This window comes from Oryzias latipes, chromosome 5 (assembly GCF_002234675.1).
Source record: "Oryzias latipes chromosome 5, ASM223467v1".
NCBI lineage: Eukaryota > Metazoa > Chordata > Actinopteri > Beloniformes > Adrianichthyidae > Oryzias > Oryzias latipes.
The window spans coordinates 27,665,473-27,684,214 of NC_019863.2; the positions used below are offsets into that span (position 1 = coordinate 27,665,473).

Below are 18,742 nucleotides of genomic sequence, written 5' to 3' on the forward strand. Positions count from 1 at the left end.
CATAAACCCCAATTGTAACAATAAAATCTGTCCAATACAAGAGGCACTCAGCTCTGATCTGCTTTCTCAACTGTTGGACAGGACAAGTTAAAAAAGAAAAAAGTACTTAAAAGCCAAAGTGATCATCTGTTGAATAATATATTGGGATGCAAGGATTCACTTTTGCCACGATTAGGTTAAAACCTGGATTTTTTCGTTTTGGTTTCAACAAATTGAGTATTAAAAAATAATAACAAACAAATTAAAAGTTTTCTTTTTTTTTTCTTTTTGCTAATGAGCAAATAACAATGACAATAAAAACTTTAAATTGGTTTGTGCTAAGCCTGCAGTAGCATAATAAAACAATAAATAATAAATTCTGAAATTGAGCACAACGCACATGTTTGACATTTTCTATATAAACATATACAAACATATGCAGTAAGGATGCAACAATTCACTTTCCCCACAATTCTGGAACCCCATTTAGCATAAAGTTCGTTTCTAAAATGAGAATTGTTGCATTCCTAACACTTACCGGTAAAAGTGCAGTTGCAGTTTTCTGTCATGGTATAAAGCTTTGATTGTTAAATGTTTCCCTTTCCTGAAGGAACTCTTCTTGCATTTAAAACAAAGACGACTATAGAGTCTGTTGCATGTTTATGCTTTTCAGCTACAATGGCGCTTTAGAGGAGTCTCACTTTTCTGTTTTCAGAGGGCTGCTGCAGGATGTGAGCATTTGCAGAAAACCACAGCACTTATTTTTAGACCACAAAGAACATCAAGAGAAAACGGCACGCTTATTTAGTTTGAGATGGCAAGCAAAGACACTTTGCTAAACACTCTGAATACATGCTTAAAAATCAAAATTCATTATTTTTAACATAAAGACTCCAAAGCCCAATAAATAACAGCAAAAAGATCTGAAACTATTCCCTTAAACATCTAAAATGAAACATTTGTCCATTCTTGTTGCTTTCATTTATAAAAAGGGGTAAACTGTGACAGTTATCAACAGTTTTATTTCAAAATATGTTTTTAAGGATTATAGGTACCAGTATTGAGCATTTAAGGCATGTTCATAAGTACACCACAATTCATGCACATAATTTAAAGGGCTTTATGGAAAAAAGACGAATTCAAAGAGCAAAACTATAAAATCTAAAGTTTATTTTTAAAGATTAGAGTGAAAAAATTGACACTTTAAGTTGGGGATCTGATGTTCCTTTGATAATTAATGGTGTAACAAATGTTAGACTTTTAAGTTAATAAACAGACATCTAAGTGATAATAAATTTTGGATTCTTTTTTACTTCCAAATCCTTTGGTGTACTACAGTAAACTTTAAAACAATTCAGATTGAAAATCTCTTGAAAAAATCTCCTGAAGAGATTGTTAGTTATAAATGCAGACTTCCGAACTATAAAATGTATCTTAACAAACCCTATCCCAATACCTTTAAGCAAGTATTTAAAAAATAAAAAGCACGTTTTTTTAAATTCTAAAACAAATGTGGGTGCTGCTGTGTTGATCTTTTGTTGACATATGAGCTATCGGCAACCATAAGCCCTAAACTGTTACTGTTCACCTTTTCTTTTTTTTTATTTTAAAATATTTGTGCGTCAGCTTTGTTTGTGTTCCACGTGAAAGACACTGAGAGAAAGGGTTCATTCAAAAAACATTGGAAAAAAAGTGTAAGCAGCTTTAAAGACATATCATAAAATATCCAAAAAGAAAAAGCTGACAAAAACAAAGGTGAAATCTGTATAGAAATAAACCACAATACTTAATAAATTTCACAATTATATAAATACTCTGAATATATTGTAATGTAAGACCTAAGAACAAATAAGACTTCACTTTGTTTTGAAAAACCCAAAAAACAGGAAAAAAGTAATTATTAATTTAATTTGGCTCCATATTGTTCTACTGTTTGGGGGTAACAAGTTGGTAGTGTTTGACAGGTGCTAAAAGATGTTAAGATTTTTATTTTGTGTTAATTATGTAATTAAAAAATCATAAGACTTTCTGAAATACCACAAAGAATGCTCATGGAAGCATGCGTTCCTTTTAGGAGACACTATCTCTAATGTGGTGCATGTTATTCTTTATTTCTTTTCAACAATAAACTCTTTCTAAAATGTTTTTTTTTATTAAATACAATCTGACCAGCACAAAGCGACATTTATATGATGAAAAAATTAACATACTTAATTTCTTAATATTTAATCAAGATTCCAAAAAAAGAAGAAAGAAAATGGTTTTAAAAATATGTCACCAAGCAGAAAATAAAAGCAAATTACGCCTTTAAAAAACACTTATATTGGTAGTCTCCATTTTCCTGTGTAAAAATAAACAAGCTATAACAACAAAAACTGTAACTTTGTTGTGAACATAGTACTGGAGATGAAAACATAAATAGTTTACAGTGATGTGAATATTGCAGTTACCTTAATACAAAATGTGTAAACATATCAGAGAAAATATTTAAATACTTTTAGATGCTTCGTTTATTTTGACAATCAAGTTATTTCTGGGCTCATATGTCTTATAACTGGTTCTTGAAGAACACCACCCCAATTTTTTTTTTAACTCAACTTTATTGCACATTATGCCATTTTACAAGGATGTACTTTTAAGTATGCAATAAAAAACACAACTGCAAATATCAAATACACATCTGTAACAAACAGAAGAACAAGAATAGAAATAGAAATAAGCCAGGGGGTTAAACTCTATGAAAAAATACTGAATCCATCACATACAGACAATGTTCTGATTGCTTTTTGCTTCTCTGAATTTCGAATACTGAATACTGTTGATATACTGATTTAATTCAGAAAGGAATACAGTGAAACAGGGTTTTCTACCAGAAAATTTACATTTATGAACTTGGAATTTGGCCAAAATGAGTAAAAGATTTAAGAGTAAACCAGAGTCCTTTTGCATATTTTTTGATATTATACCCAACAAGACATCTTTTCAAAATAAGACAAAACAAGAATCAATTTTATCATTAATAAAATCACACATCTTCTGCCAAAACATCTTAACTTTGAGACAATACCAGAAAAGATGGAGAACTGTTTCAGGGGAATTACAACCAAAACAATATAGTGTTTCAATGTTTAATTTAAATCTGTTTTGAATAAAAATTTTAGCTGGATAAATTCTATGGATAATCTTAAAAGAAACTTCTTTAACCTTATTAGTGATTAAAAATGTATTGGGTTTTTGCCAAACCTCCTTCCATGCAATATCTACAACAAACTCGTTTCAATAAGACATGCTACGAGGTAGTGAAACAATGTTCGTTTGAAATAATGTTCTAATGGCTTTATTGTTTTTCCTGGGATAACCAGTCAGACTTAGTTTCCCCACAGGAGTATTTATGGGAGAGAGTAGAAAAGGCTCCTCAACGTGAACTCTGTGTTGGAATTTAAACAGCATGCAGACACCAGAGGGAATAGCCCCAAACACTCTAGCGTATTCTAAAGGGGGAACAGGGAAGTTAAATTTAGATAGAAATTCCTCATAAATTAAAAGTAAGCCCTGGTTGTTAAATAATTGATACAAAAAGTAATCTTATTTCGAAACCAATGTTCTATGAAGAGTGATTTGCGTTTATATAAAATGTCCCTGTTATTCCAGATAGAATATTTGTGAGGTGGAAAGTTGTGTTTGTATACAAGGGACCATGAAAGGAAGGCTTGGCGATAAAATGCAGATAACTTAAGTGGGATTTTACATACATCATAATAACACATGAGAAAGAAATCAGCGCCACCAATTTTAGATAAAATATGAAGAGGTATAGTGTTCCAAATGGAGCTGGGATTTCTAAAAAAAAAAAAAAACGCCCCAAATTATGTCAAGCGGTCAACAAAAGAGCGTGGTGCTGTTCAACCCCTGGACACCAGGGGGCGCTAGCTGAAATCTCTCGAGCTCGATGATGTGCGGAGCGGCTCTGTGGCTACGTCATCACATTTCACGAATGTGATGGAAAAGCGTGGAGTAGCGTCAAAGTGGAATCCGGAACGTTCACGGAGGCTTGTAAGTTCAATGAAAACTTTGCTTAACTGCTTCATTCGTTCGGAGAAGTGATCACGGGATGTATCGCAGGTGCTGAGCTGGAAATATTAGCATCAATTATGCGGAAATGTGTGTTTTCAGAAGCAGAATGATGAAGGAAAACGCTCTCCTGCTGACTTCGTGTGTGGTAGTGGGTCTCTTCCTGTCCTGCAGCCAGGCTGCCAGGCAAGGACAGGACATCAAATGTGGAGGTGAGTTTCTACAGTTGTAGTTTGGTCGTCTCAGCAGCTCACGCGCGGGTCCTAATGCGCCCTCCTCCTGCATGCAGCCTGCAGGGCTCTGGTGGATGAGATGGAGTGGGCCATTTCCCAGATAGATCCCAAGAAAACGATCCAGACAGGATCCTTCAGGATCAACCCCGACGGGAGTCAGTCCATCAGGGAGGTAAGATGCTGGAACTTCATAAAGGAGGATGAGAAATGAGGAAGTTTTATTGCTATCTGACACTAATATCTTAGTTCACTGTTCACATATATGGTTGATCACAACCCAGCAGGAGCCACAAAGTCTAACATCAGCCTTTAGACAAAGACACGGATTTGCATTTATGTTGATGTTGCTTTTAGGATATATCTTTTTTTTTCATAAAAAAACATAGAGAAATATTCATTTATTTATTAGAAATATCAAACAGCTTATAACTGTGAGAGGTTCACATTATTCCCTTTCAAAATAAAAGACAGCCTGTACCACATAGGATCATCTCAATGCAGCAAATGTAGTAGTAGGTTGGGTGATGTCAGCAGTAGTGTAAAAATAAAACTACACACAGTCTTTATTTATTTATTATTGTTGTTGGTGCATCTTAGCCAAAACCTTGTCAATCTAATGAACTAAAATAAAAGCAAAGCTAATAAAGGGACCCTTACTGTACTTTTGGACCATATGGCACATTTAAAATCCTTGACTAATATCCACTGCACACTTTGGTAAAGCTGCATCGCAGAATAATGGATTGTTGGAGCATCTTAAATGAAAATCTTCATTTTCTGTTTTGTTTATTCTAACATATCATGCTTTAAAGTCTTTGCATAGTTTGGTTTCAGTGTTTTTTGTTTGTTTGTTGTTGTTTAAAGTGAACCCACCTGGGCAGAACAATGAATAATAAGAATTTATTTCTGTTGTTATTAAGCTCTCTTCGCTGTCAAACAGGTTCCGCTGGCTCGCTCAGAGGGGAACCTCTTGGAGCTGATGGAGAGCGTGTGTGAGAGGATGGAGGACTACGGTGAGCGCACAGATCTCTCCACAGACAGGAAGTCCTACATCAGAGTTAAGTCTCGGACCGGTGAAGCCATGGACCTTTCAGAGGCAACTCTGGACTCCAGGGTCACATCCAGCTTAAAGTTTGCTGTGAGTACAGCAGCTGCTAATGCTCAGAATAATTACATCCAGTGCTTCATTAATATTATTTTGTGGTTATTTTATATTAATTATGAGTTATTCCATCTGCTGTCTTCTCTAAACGTCTATCATGATTTATTTCTCCAGTGTGAAACAATTGTTGAACATCACGAAGATGAAATCATTGAATTCTTTGCACATGAAACAGAAAATGTTAAAGACAAACTTTGCAGCAAGAGAACAGGTATGTTAGAAGTCGACACATCAGGTTTGTATTGTGCGTTTTTTGTTCTGATCTTCTGCGGTTTGGTTTTTCCTGCTTTGTGTCTGCAGACCTCTGTGATCACGCTCTGAACATGGCCCACGACGAACTTTGACCTTCTCCCTGCAGAGTCGCCTCCTTCTGTAAAAACTGAGATGTGTTGTCCTTCTCGTCCATCTATTTATAGGAAGGCAGCAGTTGCAAGATGAACACAATTTCTATTGTTTTATATCTAGGGATGTTTCCAATGAGACTCTTTGCCATTTTTAGCCTTTAGCACCTCACATTTAGGCCTTTCAGGTCCTTGCTGTGATGTATGACTTCTGTCCATCCTGCCTCTTTAGTGAAGGTTGGTGTTTTGCACAAACACACTCTTTGCTGAATTCTACTGAAGCTGTGAAGCAGCAAATTTATTAGGACCTGCCTGTATGTACAGATTTTTCTGAGGAAATTGGGTTGAATTTGGCAAACTGTTCTTCTACTTCTGCATATATTGTGGTTTGATTCCAAAAAATACTCCGTTGTTTGTATTGGTGGCAGATAAATCATCTGATGATGACTTTGTCCCAGTTGAGTTTTGTCCAGAAAATTGGTGTTTTTCCCTTTTCCTATCATAAAATGGTAGCTGGAAGGTCGCAGGAACTAGTGACCAAATAATAAGTGTTTTTTTTCTTAATGTTAGAATTTATTTCATTACAATCTTTATAAAGAAATATGGAATTGAATTACTGTTCTATTGTTCTTTAAAAAGTACCTTTACATCATGTGGATATTGTAAAATTTTATAGCTTCCTATTATCCAAAATCAAAGAACTATAACATGTTTGAGCTCTAATCCATCACTGTTTACTATGATTATTGATCTAAACCAAGATTGGTTTGATTATCTATTAGAATTATATAATTATTGATTGGAGATGAATATGAATTTATGTTTACCTGGTGGTGGGTAAAATACTGGACCCATTTCTCTGAACTTCCTCCTGAAATGTTTGGAAAACCTTTTGTACTATTTTGTCTTCAAATATACTTGTCTGATGCTAACATGTCATCTCCGTGTTTCATTCCAGTCGCATTTATGGCTCCAGAGTTGTCTGGAAGTGACTCAACCATCACATGCTCGCGTTCAAAGTCAAAGCTTGACCACTTTCACGCTTTTCACAGAATAGAAATGATTGGAAATATTACATACATTTGCTTTAATTTAATCATTAAGAACACATTTGACACAAAAGGATTGCTTTTTTTAAACACTGGTGTTTATTTATGTGAAATGAAAATTTTTACTTAATTTATTTCTATTTATTTCTTCTAACAAAATCCTCAAACTATAAATCCACAGTAGTTAAATATTTGAATACATGTTAAATAGTATAACTGCATGTAACAGTTGTAAATACATCAAATATGAAGAAAAACTAAAGTTACAGCCAATTTACTGCAAAGTCCTACAAAAACCCTTAATTTTCACATTTGAGTCAACACAAATTCAGAATCTTCTAACTCCTGAAATGTTTTTTTTAAAAGAGTTTACAGTTGATAAATTCCAGTTATTACCAAATTGAGAGATTTCTTAGTTGATCACACTTAACCAGGTTTGTTAAACCTGAACTGTCTCTATTATCTCCTCTCTGATTATCTCCACCCACCCATTTGGACTTGTGACCAGACTTGTGCTTCATTTTTCTCCTCCAAAGTTTCTCTAGTGTAACCACGGCAACATCTGTCTCCAACAGTGGCATCCATCCTCATTGTTCTTCGGCTCCTTTCTCTTCCTCTGCCACCGTCACGGTGTCGTCAGAGACTTTGCTGCTGGCGCTGCAGGAGGACAGCGCGCTATCATTTACATTTTCCTCAGATTGTTTGTTTTCTTCATCCACGTTCCCGCCCTCGCCGTGTGAAACCTCCTGTTGAGCACTGAAAATCTCAGAACCCACGTTGTCACCTGCGTTCTCCAGATCCCACGACTCGCTGGCGTCCTCCTCCTCGTTTTCAGAGTCGGGTGCAGTGTGCTTCCTGATGCGGTTCACCACATCCCAAAGTGACTCTGGGAACTCAGGCTCTCTTTCATCAGCAGGAGATGGGGGGGATCCGGGAGACATTGTTCCATCTTGGGGTGGAGCTGAGCTGGGAGGCAGAAGATGGGGTGAACAGGAGAGGGAAGAAGATGAGAGCTGAAAGTCTTCTTCCCAGGACTCAGAATGAGCACCTTTGTGACTTGGATGAGAAAAATGGAACGAGTCCTCCTCCAGCGGGGAAATGACCTCAGCTTCCGATTCACATGGTCCATGTGGTGAGGATGGAAGCTCATTGGATGGGAAGTCATTCAAAAGGGTTGAGGAGCCATCTTTTAAAACATCCGCCTCAGGTTTCTGTAACCAAAGGTTTTCAACAGGCTGACAGGACTGCTCTTTAGTCAGATCCCTCTCTTTGACATGAACATCTTCTTCCTGGCAAAAGTCAAACTGTTCCTGCAAAAGGTTGACTCCTATTTGTTCACCTCTTTCCTTTTCTTCATCAGTTTTGCATATCTGCTCTGCTGGATCCTCAGTGTGTTTTTCCGTGCTCAAACTGCTTGGCTTGACAGAAGCATCACTTTCTGTTGCGTCACACTCAGAGGGTTGCAGCAGAACGTCAGCATCTGTATTAGACGTTTCAAATCGGTCAGTTTTATCCGTGACACCAGCAGCACCGAGTGATGTCTGAGGTTCAGCTTGATGCTGGAAAGCTTCTTCCTCTGATGTGTCCGCTGCCAAACACTCCCTGTTCACCTCCTTTTCAGGTAGATTTGATATTTTCTCAACTCCGTCTTCATCCCCAGAGCTCAACCCTGCAGTACCTGTTACATCAAGGGAAGGGGAAGGGCTTGGACGATGGTCTTCCTGCAAGGTAGAGCTTGTGGAAAAGTTACCTGTTGGAGCAGGTGGAGGCGTTACAGGATGAGGGTTTTGGGTCAACTCAGAAACAGAACTTTCCCAGACGGAACGAGTCACTGAAGATGAAGAAAACTGATGAAGGTCAGATAGTTGAGAAGATTCTGTTTCAGTCTGTGTCTGTTCATTTGCACGTTGTTCATTGGTGGTCTCTAGCTGAAGATCTTCAGACATTTCAGGCTCAGCTAAAGATCTATTGTCTGTTTCAAGATGAGATTCAATCTCTTCAGACACATCTGCCACACACTCATGACATCCAACCAGATCCTCAGGTCCTTCCTCTGTCACTCTGTGTGGGATAACATCCTGGGATTTCAGCGATCGTCCTTCCTCTATGTCCTCTTCTAACTCTACTCCATCTGCTGGGTCCTCTGGAAAATGTTCATCTTCTGCAGTTTGAGGTTGGATTTTCTCTGAAGGTTTTTCAGGTGTTGGATCGTTGGCAGGTTCCTCAGCCATTGTTTCCTCCGCAGGTTGTCCATCCATTACGTCTTCTTCAAATTGCTCAGCCATTCTTTTCTCTTGAGGCTGCTCAGCTCTTGGCTCTTCTGAAAAGTGCTCAGCTGTTGTCTCCTCAGAGGGTTGCTCGGACAGAGAAGGTGCCGCTCTTTTTTGCGGGTCCTCCACATTTGAACCATCTTCCTGTGGCTGCCTGGTGATGCAGACGGGTAGAGGAGACTGGATAATGTTTTCAGCGTTCTCATCCAAGATTTCTCTTTCAGGAGAAGCAGCGGGCTTCATGCAAGAGAAAGACATTTGACTTTCGTCCTTGTGCTCCTCCTCTTTCATGAGGACAGAGATAGGATCATCTTTACAAAGATGACTTGATTGGTGGTCTGTTGCCACATCTTCAGCAGTAGCTTGAGCATCAGACTGACTTGTTTGGGGGTTTCCTGCTGCGTCCAAATAGTGAACGTGCTCCTTTTTCAGTGAAGGAATCATTTGAACCTTAACAACAACACAGCTGGTGTCAATGACCAGCAGACCCTTGCTGTCATCAGTGTCATTGGGATTCTGTTCTTCATCTGCTTCCTCATCACTTACTTTTGCAGCATCCTGCTGCTGTAAATCCGATTTGTCTGCTCTCAGGGTTGAACCCTCAGCCTCAGTCCTGTTAGTGAAGCTGGGTTCCCTCCACAGAGGATACTTGACGCCCACCGGCTGAGCTGTGCGACCCTCGTGGTTTTCAGATGTAGACTCAGCATCAGCTTCTGATGTTTCAAAGGAGGCAGTGTCCTTTTCAGCCGAGGTTAACATCTCCATCTGTGCGGCATCTGGCGTTGGTGCTCTAAAGTCCACCTCATCTGACATCTTAGGCGCTTGGTCTACCTCAGGTATGACGCTCGAGCTTTCAGGAACACTTTCTTTTTCTGTGCTCTGCTTGTTTTTGAGGGAGAAGGAGAGTGGCAAAGATGTGGTTTCAGTGGAATCGGCCATTCGAGACACCAGGCAGAATATGGTCATCCTACCAGTCTTTCTGTTTAACCTGAATTTTCTTCCTTCGATGACCTTTGAGGGTAACTCCTGGCATATTTTTGGGCCGTGAGCTGCTTGTTGGGGCAACGTGTGCTCAGTCTGTGTGTTTGTTTGTTTGGCATCAGTGGAACTGTCTCCTTTCTGTTTTCGTTGCTTCAACTCTCTCGGCTCTGTGAAAGTTTCACCTGCTTCAGGTTTTGTGACTTCCTCTTTGTCTCTTTTCTTCTTATTTTCCAAATTTACAGAGACATCCTGCGTTTTTAAAGCAGGCTGTATCCAGAAAGCAAGACTCTTATCACCCTGCTCCCAGCTTGTAGCCCTTTGGTAAACTAAAGCGGAACTTTTCTGGGGATTATTGTAAGGAGGAGGAGCAATGTATCCAGGAGGTTGGCTGAACATCTGTCTTTGCAAGCAGACATGTTCTTTGATGTCCAGGGTGTGGGTTGTGTGAGACCCAGAAGATTGATATGGATTGTATTTGGTTGTCAGTCTACCCTGTCTATCCCACAACCCAGATGCATGTTGTTGTACTGGAGGTTCTGGACTGCCTCTGCCATCTCTTTCCAGACTCCTGGAGCTCCCCACAGTCCCCTTGGAAGCCCCACGCAACTCCTCCATTTGTCTCTTCCTTGGCAATGAGTGGCTATACCGAGCGGCCCAAGCCTCCAGCTCTCTGTAGCTGTTGTCTCGTCTCTTGGCAGAAACCTCCCTGTTGTAGCAGGTAGGGCTGCCGTGCTCCCACCGTCTCTGCCACCCTTCACTCAAAAATCCTCTCTGGTAGTCCCTCGCAGCTCTGTGGGATGTTGGCCACTCTCTCCCCTGAGCTTCCCAGGGGTGATACTCCTCTGGGCGCAGATGGTTGTGGTCCGCACGGCGGTCATTGATGAAAGGAAAGTGGGAAGAAGGCGTCAGTTCTGGGTTTTTCCAGTTCGTGTACTCGTGTAGAGCTCCTGCAGGTCTGGATGCCGGCATGGTCCAGTAACTGGACTCTCTGCTGTGATCCTGCTGATCTTTGTAGTTCAGTGGAGAATGGACTGAGTCAAAACTGTGAGGAGAATGGTGGAAACATCAGCAGCCACACACTTCACAGGATAATGGCAATTACAGGCCTCTACATGAAAGTTGCAGCTGTGCATGCATTAAATAAATTAAGAAAACAAAAGCTTTACAACGCTTCTAAACTAGAAACAAAGCCAGACTTTTGCTGTGACCGTATGTTATTTTAGTTCTGTGAACTTTTAAAAAGGAGTCTGAATCTATTTTTGTAATATTTTCTTTAAAATAAACCTGTCATTGTTTCACTGAGGTCCACAAAACTGCTAAGTCCACCACTGTCCGACAGGGAAGAAATGCGTTTCTCAAGTTAATGAGAACTCTAAATTGCAGAGTAAAGAGAGCAGAAACGTTAGTCTTTTTTTCCGATGATGCTGGATAATGTCTCTTAAAATTATTTGTGAATTTTAAAGTTTTTTGAAGCTGAAAAACTCACAAGCTGTGCGGCAAAAAAAATGCTGTCATGTCATGAAAGATGCAGGTTTCTGTTTGATTTTCATGTGTATTTTTAAGATTGTACATCAAATATGCAAAAACGATATATTTTTATAAACATTTATTTATAAATCACTTTACATTTCAAGAAAATCTCAAGGCGCTCTAGGAGAACCCTCCCCTCCGCCCCCATTTTTGCATCTTCAATTCGTTTTGTCAAAAGCTGTTCAATTTATATTTCTTTATAATAAAAAGGCAAAAAAACAAATTTTACTTTATTAAAACAATAAAAACGATGGGCAGTAATCTAGTACATAAACACTGAGCTGTAGAGCGTGGCTTAATCTGCAATACAGAAATGGCTGACTTTATTCTTAGATCAAATATTTTCAGTCTTTCTAGAGTAAATTAAAAAGAACATAGCTGTTCAAATAAAGGTTAAAACTTCAAACTCGGGTGTCGGGTGTCAAACTCACTTTTGTGAAGTTCTTCTTCCAGGAATAGTTCCAAATCTGGAGTACAAGTGATATGGACCCTGATTGTCAGACCAGAGCTCCATCTTTCGGTTTCTTTCACTGATTTACTAAATAATGGAAAAGGAATATAATATTTAGATCTCTCATAGTCAAATACAACCCTTACTTACCTAAGAGTTCACAAAAACGTCATTTTAACTATAATGAAATGTCCCACATGAAGAAATACCTTGGGTTGATGTTTTTGAGCTCCTGTCCTTTGCTGCTCAGGAGTTTAATGATGTCCAAACAGAGCAACGTGTTTTAAAAGGATGGTAGCTGCAAGCCCCCCTCCCACACTGAAGCACGCACAGACACATGCAGGGCTCCCACTGGAGGCCCATTCTTCTTTCAGCAAACAACCAGCTCAGTTTAAACGGCAAACAGAAGTTTTCACTCAGATTTTTAAAAACTGTCACACCTTCCCCATCCATTCCGCAAATTATCTGCTTAAAACAACACTACAAAATAAACGGTGATGTCATTAAAAGATCATAAAAATTGATGCACTTAAGTCAATAGTGCAAAGGAGAATAAAAAAGCAAAATAACCTAAACCTTCAGTGTTTTTTTTTCTTTTAAAGTGCCTGTTAGACTTCATTTTAATATAGTTAACAAATGCATAATATTGTGATTTGGTATTACAGTGAAAAATATTCATTTTAAAATCCCCTTTAAGTGGACACTTCATCTAAATCTGATGTTTTTCGTTTTTCTGCTTTCATCCGATTTCTGCAGCAGTGATGAATGTTGGTGAAGCCAGTGATTTGCACATTGCCTGGCAGTTGTGTGGGAGGTGCTGGGGAGGCATGATGGTAAGCAGACTGAGCGTGGAGATAGGGATCTGTTGTTTTGTGGGACGAACTGAAGCAGAGGAGTGACGGGCAGCAGTCGGGTTGGCTGCCTTTCTTTGAAACTCTCCAGCGTAACAAACAGGCTTTCCTTTGCTGAACAGAAATCCTGTACATCAGCAGAGTGCAGGAGAGAGGGGATGAAGGATCAGGCGGCAGGCTGATGCCCAGGCGAGCGATTGCTGGTTAACCAAATAGTTTAGGATCGGATGAATTTCATTTGGGATTTTTTATGTAACTCGTTACAGACAATTATGTGCTGAGGGTTCAAAAGCTCTAAGACAAAAGAAATGTTTTTGTCCAACAAAAAATCAAAACACAAAAAATATTAAAGAGTAGAGATCAAGGTCAAGGTCATTACTGATGCATTTCCTTCTCATCAAAATAGAACTCTATTGAAGTTTTGAATCTTTATACTACATGATTCCCCCCTTTGTTTAAGTGATCTTGAAACAGCGATTCACCCCGGATTACCTCTTGGATAGATTATTGTAACTCTCAGTTCTGTGGTTTCATCGCTCATCTATTGATCTATTTTCAAAGTGTTCCCAGTGGTCTTTTCATTATGATGACGCCGTTTTTGCCTAAACAATAAAAACAAAAACCTGTGTCATTTTCTAGGATATAGTGTGTGCAGAGCAGCAGCAGTTCTTTAGAAATCCGCCTCTGAGTTGTGGACTGGACTATTGACAAGGAGTAAGCCTGCCCTCATGGCCCATCATCCCTATGTTTTCACTCTCCCACTAGCTTACCGCTCCTCACACTCCCAACCTAACATTACCAGTGCAAAAAAAAAAGTGGCGAGGAATATTCTAGCTTTCCTGCCGTACAGTTTAGATCCAGATTCCAGCTCAGATGAGGAAAACAAAGACGTACACGGATGTATTTGTCTACAAATGGATGCATTGGAATTTAGCGGAGAGGTAGCTTGTGACCCGCCAACTGTGGTTATCAACAACAAGCATGGTTTGAATAAAGAAATCCTCAAAAATACAGTTTTTAAGTTTAATTTTTTCATGTACATGTCCTCCATCATCAGAAAAATGCAAGAAAATCATGTTAAAAACTCAATTTTACCATTCTGGAGTTTTAAGGTCAGTCAACTGCTTCATGAGCTCAGGTCATGTCAGGAGCACTGGAGTGACCGAGCTGTTGCCGGCCCTCATTTATGGAATATGCACAACTCTGTGCCTGAAATCAGACCCGAAAAGTTTTAAACATCAACTAAAGACTTACCTTTTAATACTGGCTTTAAGATGGTGGCATCTTATTTTCTTTGACTCATTATATAGAATTCCTATCAGTCTCGTGTATTTTATTGCCCGTTGTAATTTTATGCTGTTGGTTAAAACAAAAGTAATTGCTCAATTTTAAAAATTTCTTTTTATTTCTTTTTTTTTAAAGCACTTTGGCACCCTGATGGTGTTGTAAAGTGCTACACAAATAAAAACAATTTATTCATTCAAAAAACATTTGAACTTGTTGAAATATGATTCTTCACACCCTGTTTTAATCTCCAAAACCCCATAACAGTGAGGGAAACGACTTTCTGTCTGTTCATTACAACAACAAAAAAAGGTCAATCCGAACAAAAGATGTTTCTTCATTTTATTTACACTTACTGGACTAAAATCATCCACAAACAAGAAAAACGTTCATGCCTCATCAATGGTGAAAATCAGTTCAATTTTTCCGCTTTACCTGTATATAATGCTGCAGTGCTTGAATAAATAAAAAAGAACAAGCAAAAAAAAGAGATGAATGTTAAGTAAAGACATACAAATTCAATAAAAGATACAGTAAAGGTTAGTAAAATGTATAAACAATGAAAATTAGCTTCACGTGTATTGTCGTTGAAGCAATACTTTAAGTGGAACAAAGTCTACATTTTAAGTTTCTGTAGATAAATTAAGAAGCTGCCATCATGATGTTCTCAGCTGATCCAGCTGATCCTCGGCTGAGGTTTCCAACAGGAAGAGAGAAAAGTTTTTATAAAAAACAACTTCTTTCAAGCAAGCATTTTTTTTACCCAAACAAACTTCTTAACTGGTAGCATTCTGCAAAAGAGTAACTATATTCAGAAAACGGTTGGAGATCCATAAATGCCAAAACATTTCTACTATAGGAAATAAAGTATGAGTATGTGGGTTTTGACAGAAATAAAGATCATCATCAGCGGGAAAGGGTAAGGGTGGGCTTTCACTGGCTCTTTGAGGGGCTGCTGACCTGTCGGGTCACCCAGAGAGGCTTCCGTCCCCCTGCTTGTTTTACTGTCACTCCTCTGTCCTTAGAGACGCCCTGTAAATATTGTTGTTCTGCTTTTCATCTCTGTGAATGAGCATGACATGAAATCTGCTTGGTAGGTACTCTTCAAAAAAGATGTGAGTCCCGTGTTCTCTGCGCATTTTAGATGAAAGGTAAACGACGGCTCCACTTTTGCACAAATGAGTTAGCGTCTTCAACAGAAGAGGATATGTTTCTGAGAGATAAATGATATCTGCACCGAGCACCAGATCCCAGTCAGAAGGGAAGTTTAGGTGGTCCTCACCCCAGGACAAAGGGAGGACAGCTGGCTCAGCTGAAGGCCAGCCACTGGACAGAGTATTAGCCGAGACATTGGCTTGAAGCTGTGGAAGAGCCAGGGGGAGGTCTGTGAGCGTCACCTCTGCACCTGAGAGAAAACACACGTATAACATTTTTATTAACTAAATTAAGATAAGAGGATGTACAATAAAAACAAGCTTAGTGAAAATGTACCTGGACATGGATTAAATTGTCACTTTTTATCCTTCAATCTTCTACATGACAAATGAGATGATAGATGTAAAGATAATTTTATTCCTTTATATATTTTCTCTTCCAGACAACAATATTTAATCTAAAAATGATAAATGTTGCATTAATGTCATTTCTGTTGTTATTTTGATGTGATTTTTTTTAATATACTTTTTATATAGTTGGGTCATATAGACCCACTAGATAGTGCGCTGAACCTTTTTTCTTCAATGATTTGTGATCTTTACTGGTGTCCATGGATTACATGAAATCTTTCCACCTTTATCCACCTTTGTCATGGTAGGGAGAACACGTCAATGTAAGGGTGGGGTCATCTAAGATAGCACAAGGGTTAAATATGAGTGGTGATGTGTATTCTTGTCATAAAAACATGTATGATCGTGCTACATAGTTCAGTGTTTTTCAACCTTTTTTGAGCCACGGCACACTTTAACCCTGACAAAAATCCCGCGGCACGCCAGCATCCAAAAATCAAAAACAAAAAAGCAGAAATTCATGGTCTGCATTGATCGACAGCCCCCCCCCCCCCCCCCCCCCCCCCCCCCCCGCAGTCTCACGTGGATTTTTGTGATAATTGTGGCAGAAAAAGCAGGAATTTGCGGATGTTCTTTTCTAAGAGATGGTATTTTTGTTTGAACTGAGCGACTTTATCAGCACAATTAAGAACAAGGAAGTGAAGACTTTAAGCACTTCTGATTGGTCAGACTGATGAAATGTGATTAAGCCTTCAAGAATGATTGGCGGAGACAGTTAAAGGGGCGGGACTTTTCCTTACACAGTTATAGCTGCAGCTAAATCGCGGTACCGTGATTCTTATCAAAATGTCTTTGATAGAATTAAATAAACACAAAGAAAAAGTAATTTTAAGATCTTTTATATTCCTAACTACTCAATGTTTTATCAGGGCCTGTTTGGATGAACAGAGAGCTGAAATCCTGGAGATGGAAAATTTGTTTTTAGATCAGTGAATGAGGGCAATTTCCCACAGCGCACTTGACCATCTTCCACTGCACACTAGTGTGCCGCGGCACACTGGTTGAAAAACACTGACATAGTTTATAGTAGTTCATTGCTAATACTAATAAGATTTAGCATGTAGCAGACCATTTAAAATTTGTGAAAAAATAATTTTGATCAACACCCATGACTCAAGTGGGAAGGCCTTGGACCAAATTCCAACAGGGATTGTTTTGTTTGGAGTTTGCATGTTCTTCAAAGAAAATGTATTTTTTTTTTCTTTGGGAACTGGAAGAAAGTCATTACTTTGGGTGGCCTCACACTAACTCAGTCCAGTAAAGAAGATGAATGAGTTTGAATATTACAATTACTTTGAGGTACTGTCAAAAGGTTCCAGCTCACATGTACAGTAGTTAATTATAGACATTCATTTGTTTTAATATAATCTTCAAGTTTTGTGCAAGTCTTATAGATAGCTCGATAGATAGATCATTGGTATAACTGTTACTGCAAGTTTTTTTTTCCAGATTTATAATGGGATAATGGACTGGACCAATCGAAGATGAATTTAGGGGGGTTGTGGTGTGGCTTCTTCATGATAAACGTATAAAGTAGTTCTTCGTCCCACATATGGATGTGGATCCACCCCTGCTATCACCTAAAACCTTGACTTTTCCATTACATACCCAGACGGGCAGCCAAAATTCCCACCAGTCCGGTTCCCGCTCCCAGCTCAATGATGCGCTTTCCCTTTAGGTTGACCGACTGATCCTCCAAGAATCGACATAAATGCACAGCCTGCGCACAAATGGCAGGAATAAAAACATTGTTGTCACGTCACGAACGCATCAACAGATAACGCCGAGCGCTCTCACAGCTTCCCAGACCGCAGCAGCCACGCCGAGGTTTGCGCCAAACACCTGCGAGATCTTCAGCTGCTCTCCCATGAAGGTGAACACAACCTCTTGAGAAAAACTCTCCGAAAAAAGACCGTCATCTGCGGGGAACGGGTCTTCTTCTTCAGCAGGGCAAGACATAACTGACGCTGAAAATACTATTTCTGTTCCGTTCTGGTTGATTTAGAAAAAAATTATTTACGCTTAATATTAAATTCAAAATGACAAACTTTAAATCGGCCCCGAAAAAAGGAAAAGTTTTAATTTAGAACGTTCACGCATGGACATCAAATACGACCTTTATTCTGAAAAGGGACGCATGCGCATATGTTGATTCCGAGTCAGCTGACTGAAGTGTAATTGTATCTCATATTTGAACACATTTCGACTGTTTTGGTGTCATCACAATAAAAAAATGTTTTATTACTATGGAGTTATTTCAGTCTCAATAATCAGAAATGCACACAACCGGTTTTACAAATACACACGCTCCGATTCACAAATGTCATTTTATGCAAACGTGAAAAATAAATTCGGAAATACACACCCTGTGTTTCACAAACACACACATTGTGTTTCACAAATGCACACTAAATGTTTTACAAATGCACAATAAGTGTTTCTCACAAATGTGCACACTGTTTTTCACAAAAACATTTTAGGAATTCACAATAAATGTATCAGAAATGCACAGTAGGTGATTCACAAACGTGATTTTTAGTTACACATGTGATGTGAACTCACAGATCATTCGAATTGCAGACTGTGCATTCAAAATCCCGTTCTCGTTTGTGAATCTCCCCGTGTGTGTGAGAGATTTTTCTACGGTGAATATTGAGACTCATCTGACGGAGCGGGTCGACTAATGTCACCATTGGCTAGTGAATCTGTCAATCAAACTCATCGGCAAAGCAGGCGGGTTCGCTTTTAGCCAATCGAATGGCCTCTTACACTCCTCACTTTCAAAGTGACGAGGGAGGGAGCTGTTCAGCACAGCAGTTGGGAGGACGCGGGCGGCAAACATGGCGGAGAGGTCTTCTGAACGGGATCAGTCTCAGCCCGTAAGTAATGCACTTATTTGATTATTATTCCCTCGTTGTACGTCCTGTAATGTTATTGTATACTAAGTTGAAGCGTTCTCCTTAGCCAAGTGACAT

General features: G+C 39.0%; 3 protein-coding genes across 3 annotated transcripts; 1 reads left to right on the plus strand and 2 right to left on the minus strand.

Annotated features, from left to right (window-relative positions):
- The first annotated feature begins 3,887 nt into the window (after positions 1–3,887).
- LOC101175475 (protein canopy homolog 2) lies at positions 3,888–6,720 on the plus strand. The gene is made up of 6 exons (XM_011475494.3): positions 3,888–4,032; positions 4,153–4,262; positions 4,340–4,455; positions 5,224–5,421; positions 5,560–5,656; positions 5,746–6,720. The coding sequence occupies exons 2-6, from the start codon at positions 4,160–4,162 to the stop codon at positions 5,787–5,789; spliced, it is 558 nt and encodes a 185-aa protein (XP_011473796.1). The 5' UTR covers positions 3,888–4,032; positions 4,153–4,159; the 3' UTR covers positions 5,790–6,720.
- Positions 6,721–6,928: 208 nt separating this feature from the next.
- LOC105354142 lies at positions 6,929–12,640 on the minus strand. Its single transcript, XM_020703502.2, has 3 exons — positions 12,277–12,640; positions 12,048–12,154; positions 6,929–11,128 (listed from the first exon to the last, which is right to left on the minus strand). Exons 2-3 carry the CDS (start codon positions 12,128–12,130, stop codon positions 7,423–7,425), a joined length of 3,789 nt encoding a protein of 1,262 aa, XP_020559161.1. The 5' UTR covers positions 12,131–12,154; positions 12,277–12,640; the 3' UTR covers positions 6,929–7,422.
- A 2,431-nt stretch (positions 12,641–15,071) lies between these two features.
- On the minus strand, positions 15,072–18,002 carry eef1akmt3 (EEF1A lysine methyltransferase 3). The gene is made up of 3 exons (XM_004069254.3): positions 17,565–18,002; positions 17,376–17,487; positions 15,072–15,607 (listed from the first exon to the last, which is right to left on the minus strand). The coding sequence occupies exons 1-3, from the start codon at positions 17,724–17,726 to the stop codon at positions 15,210–15,212; spliced, it is 672 nt and encodes a 223-aa protein (XP_004069302.1). The 5' UTR covers positions 17,727–18,002; the 3' UTR covers positions 15,072–15,209.
- Positions 18,003–18,742: the final 740 nt, after the last annotated feature.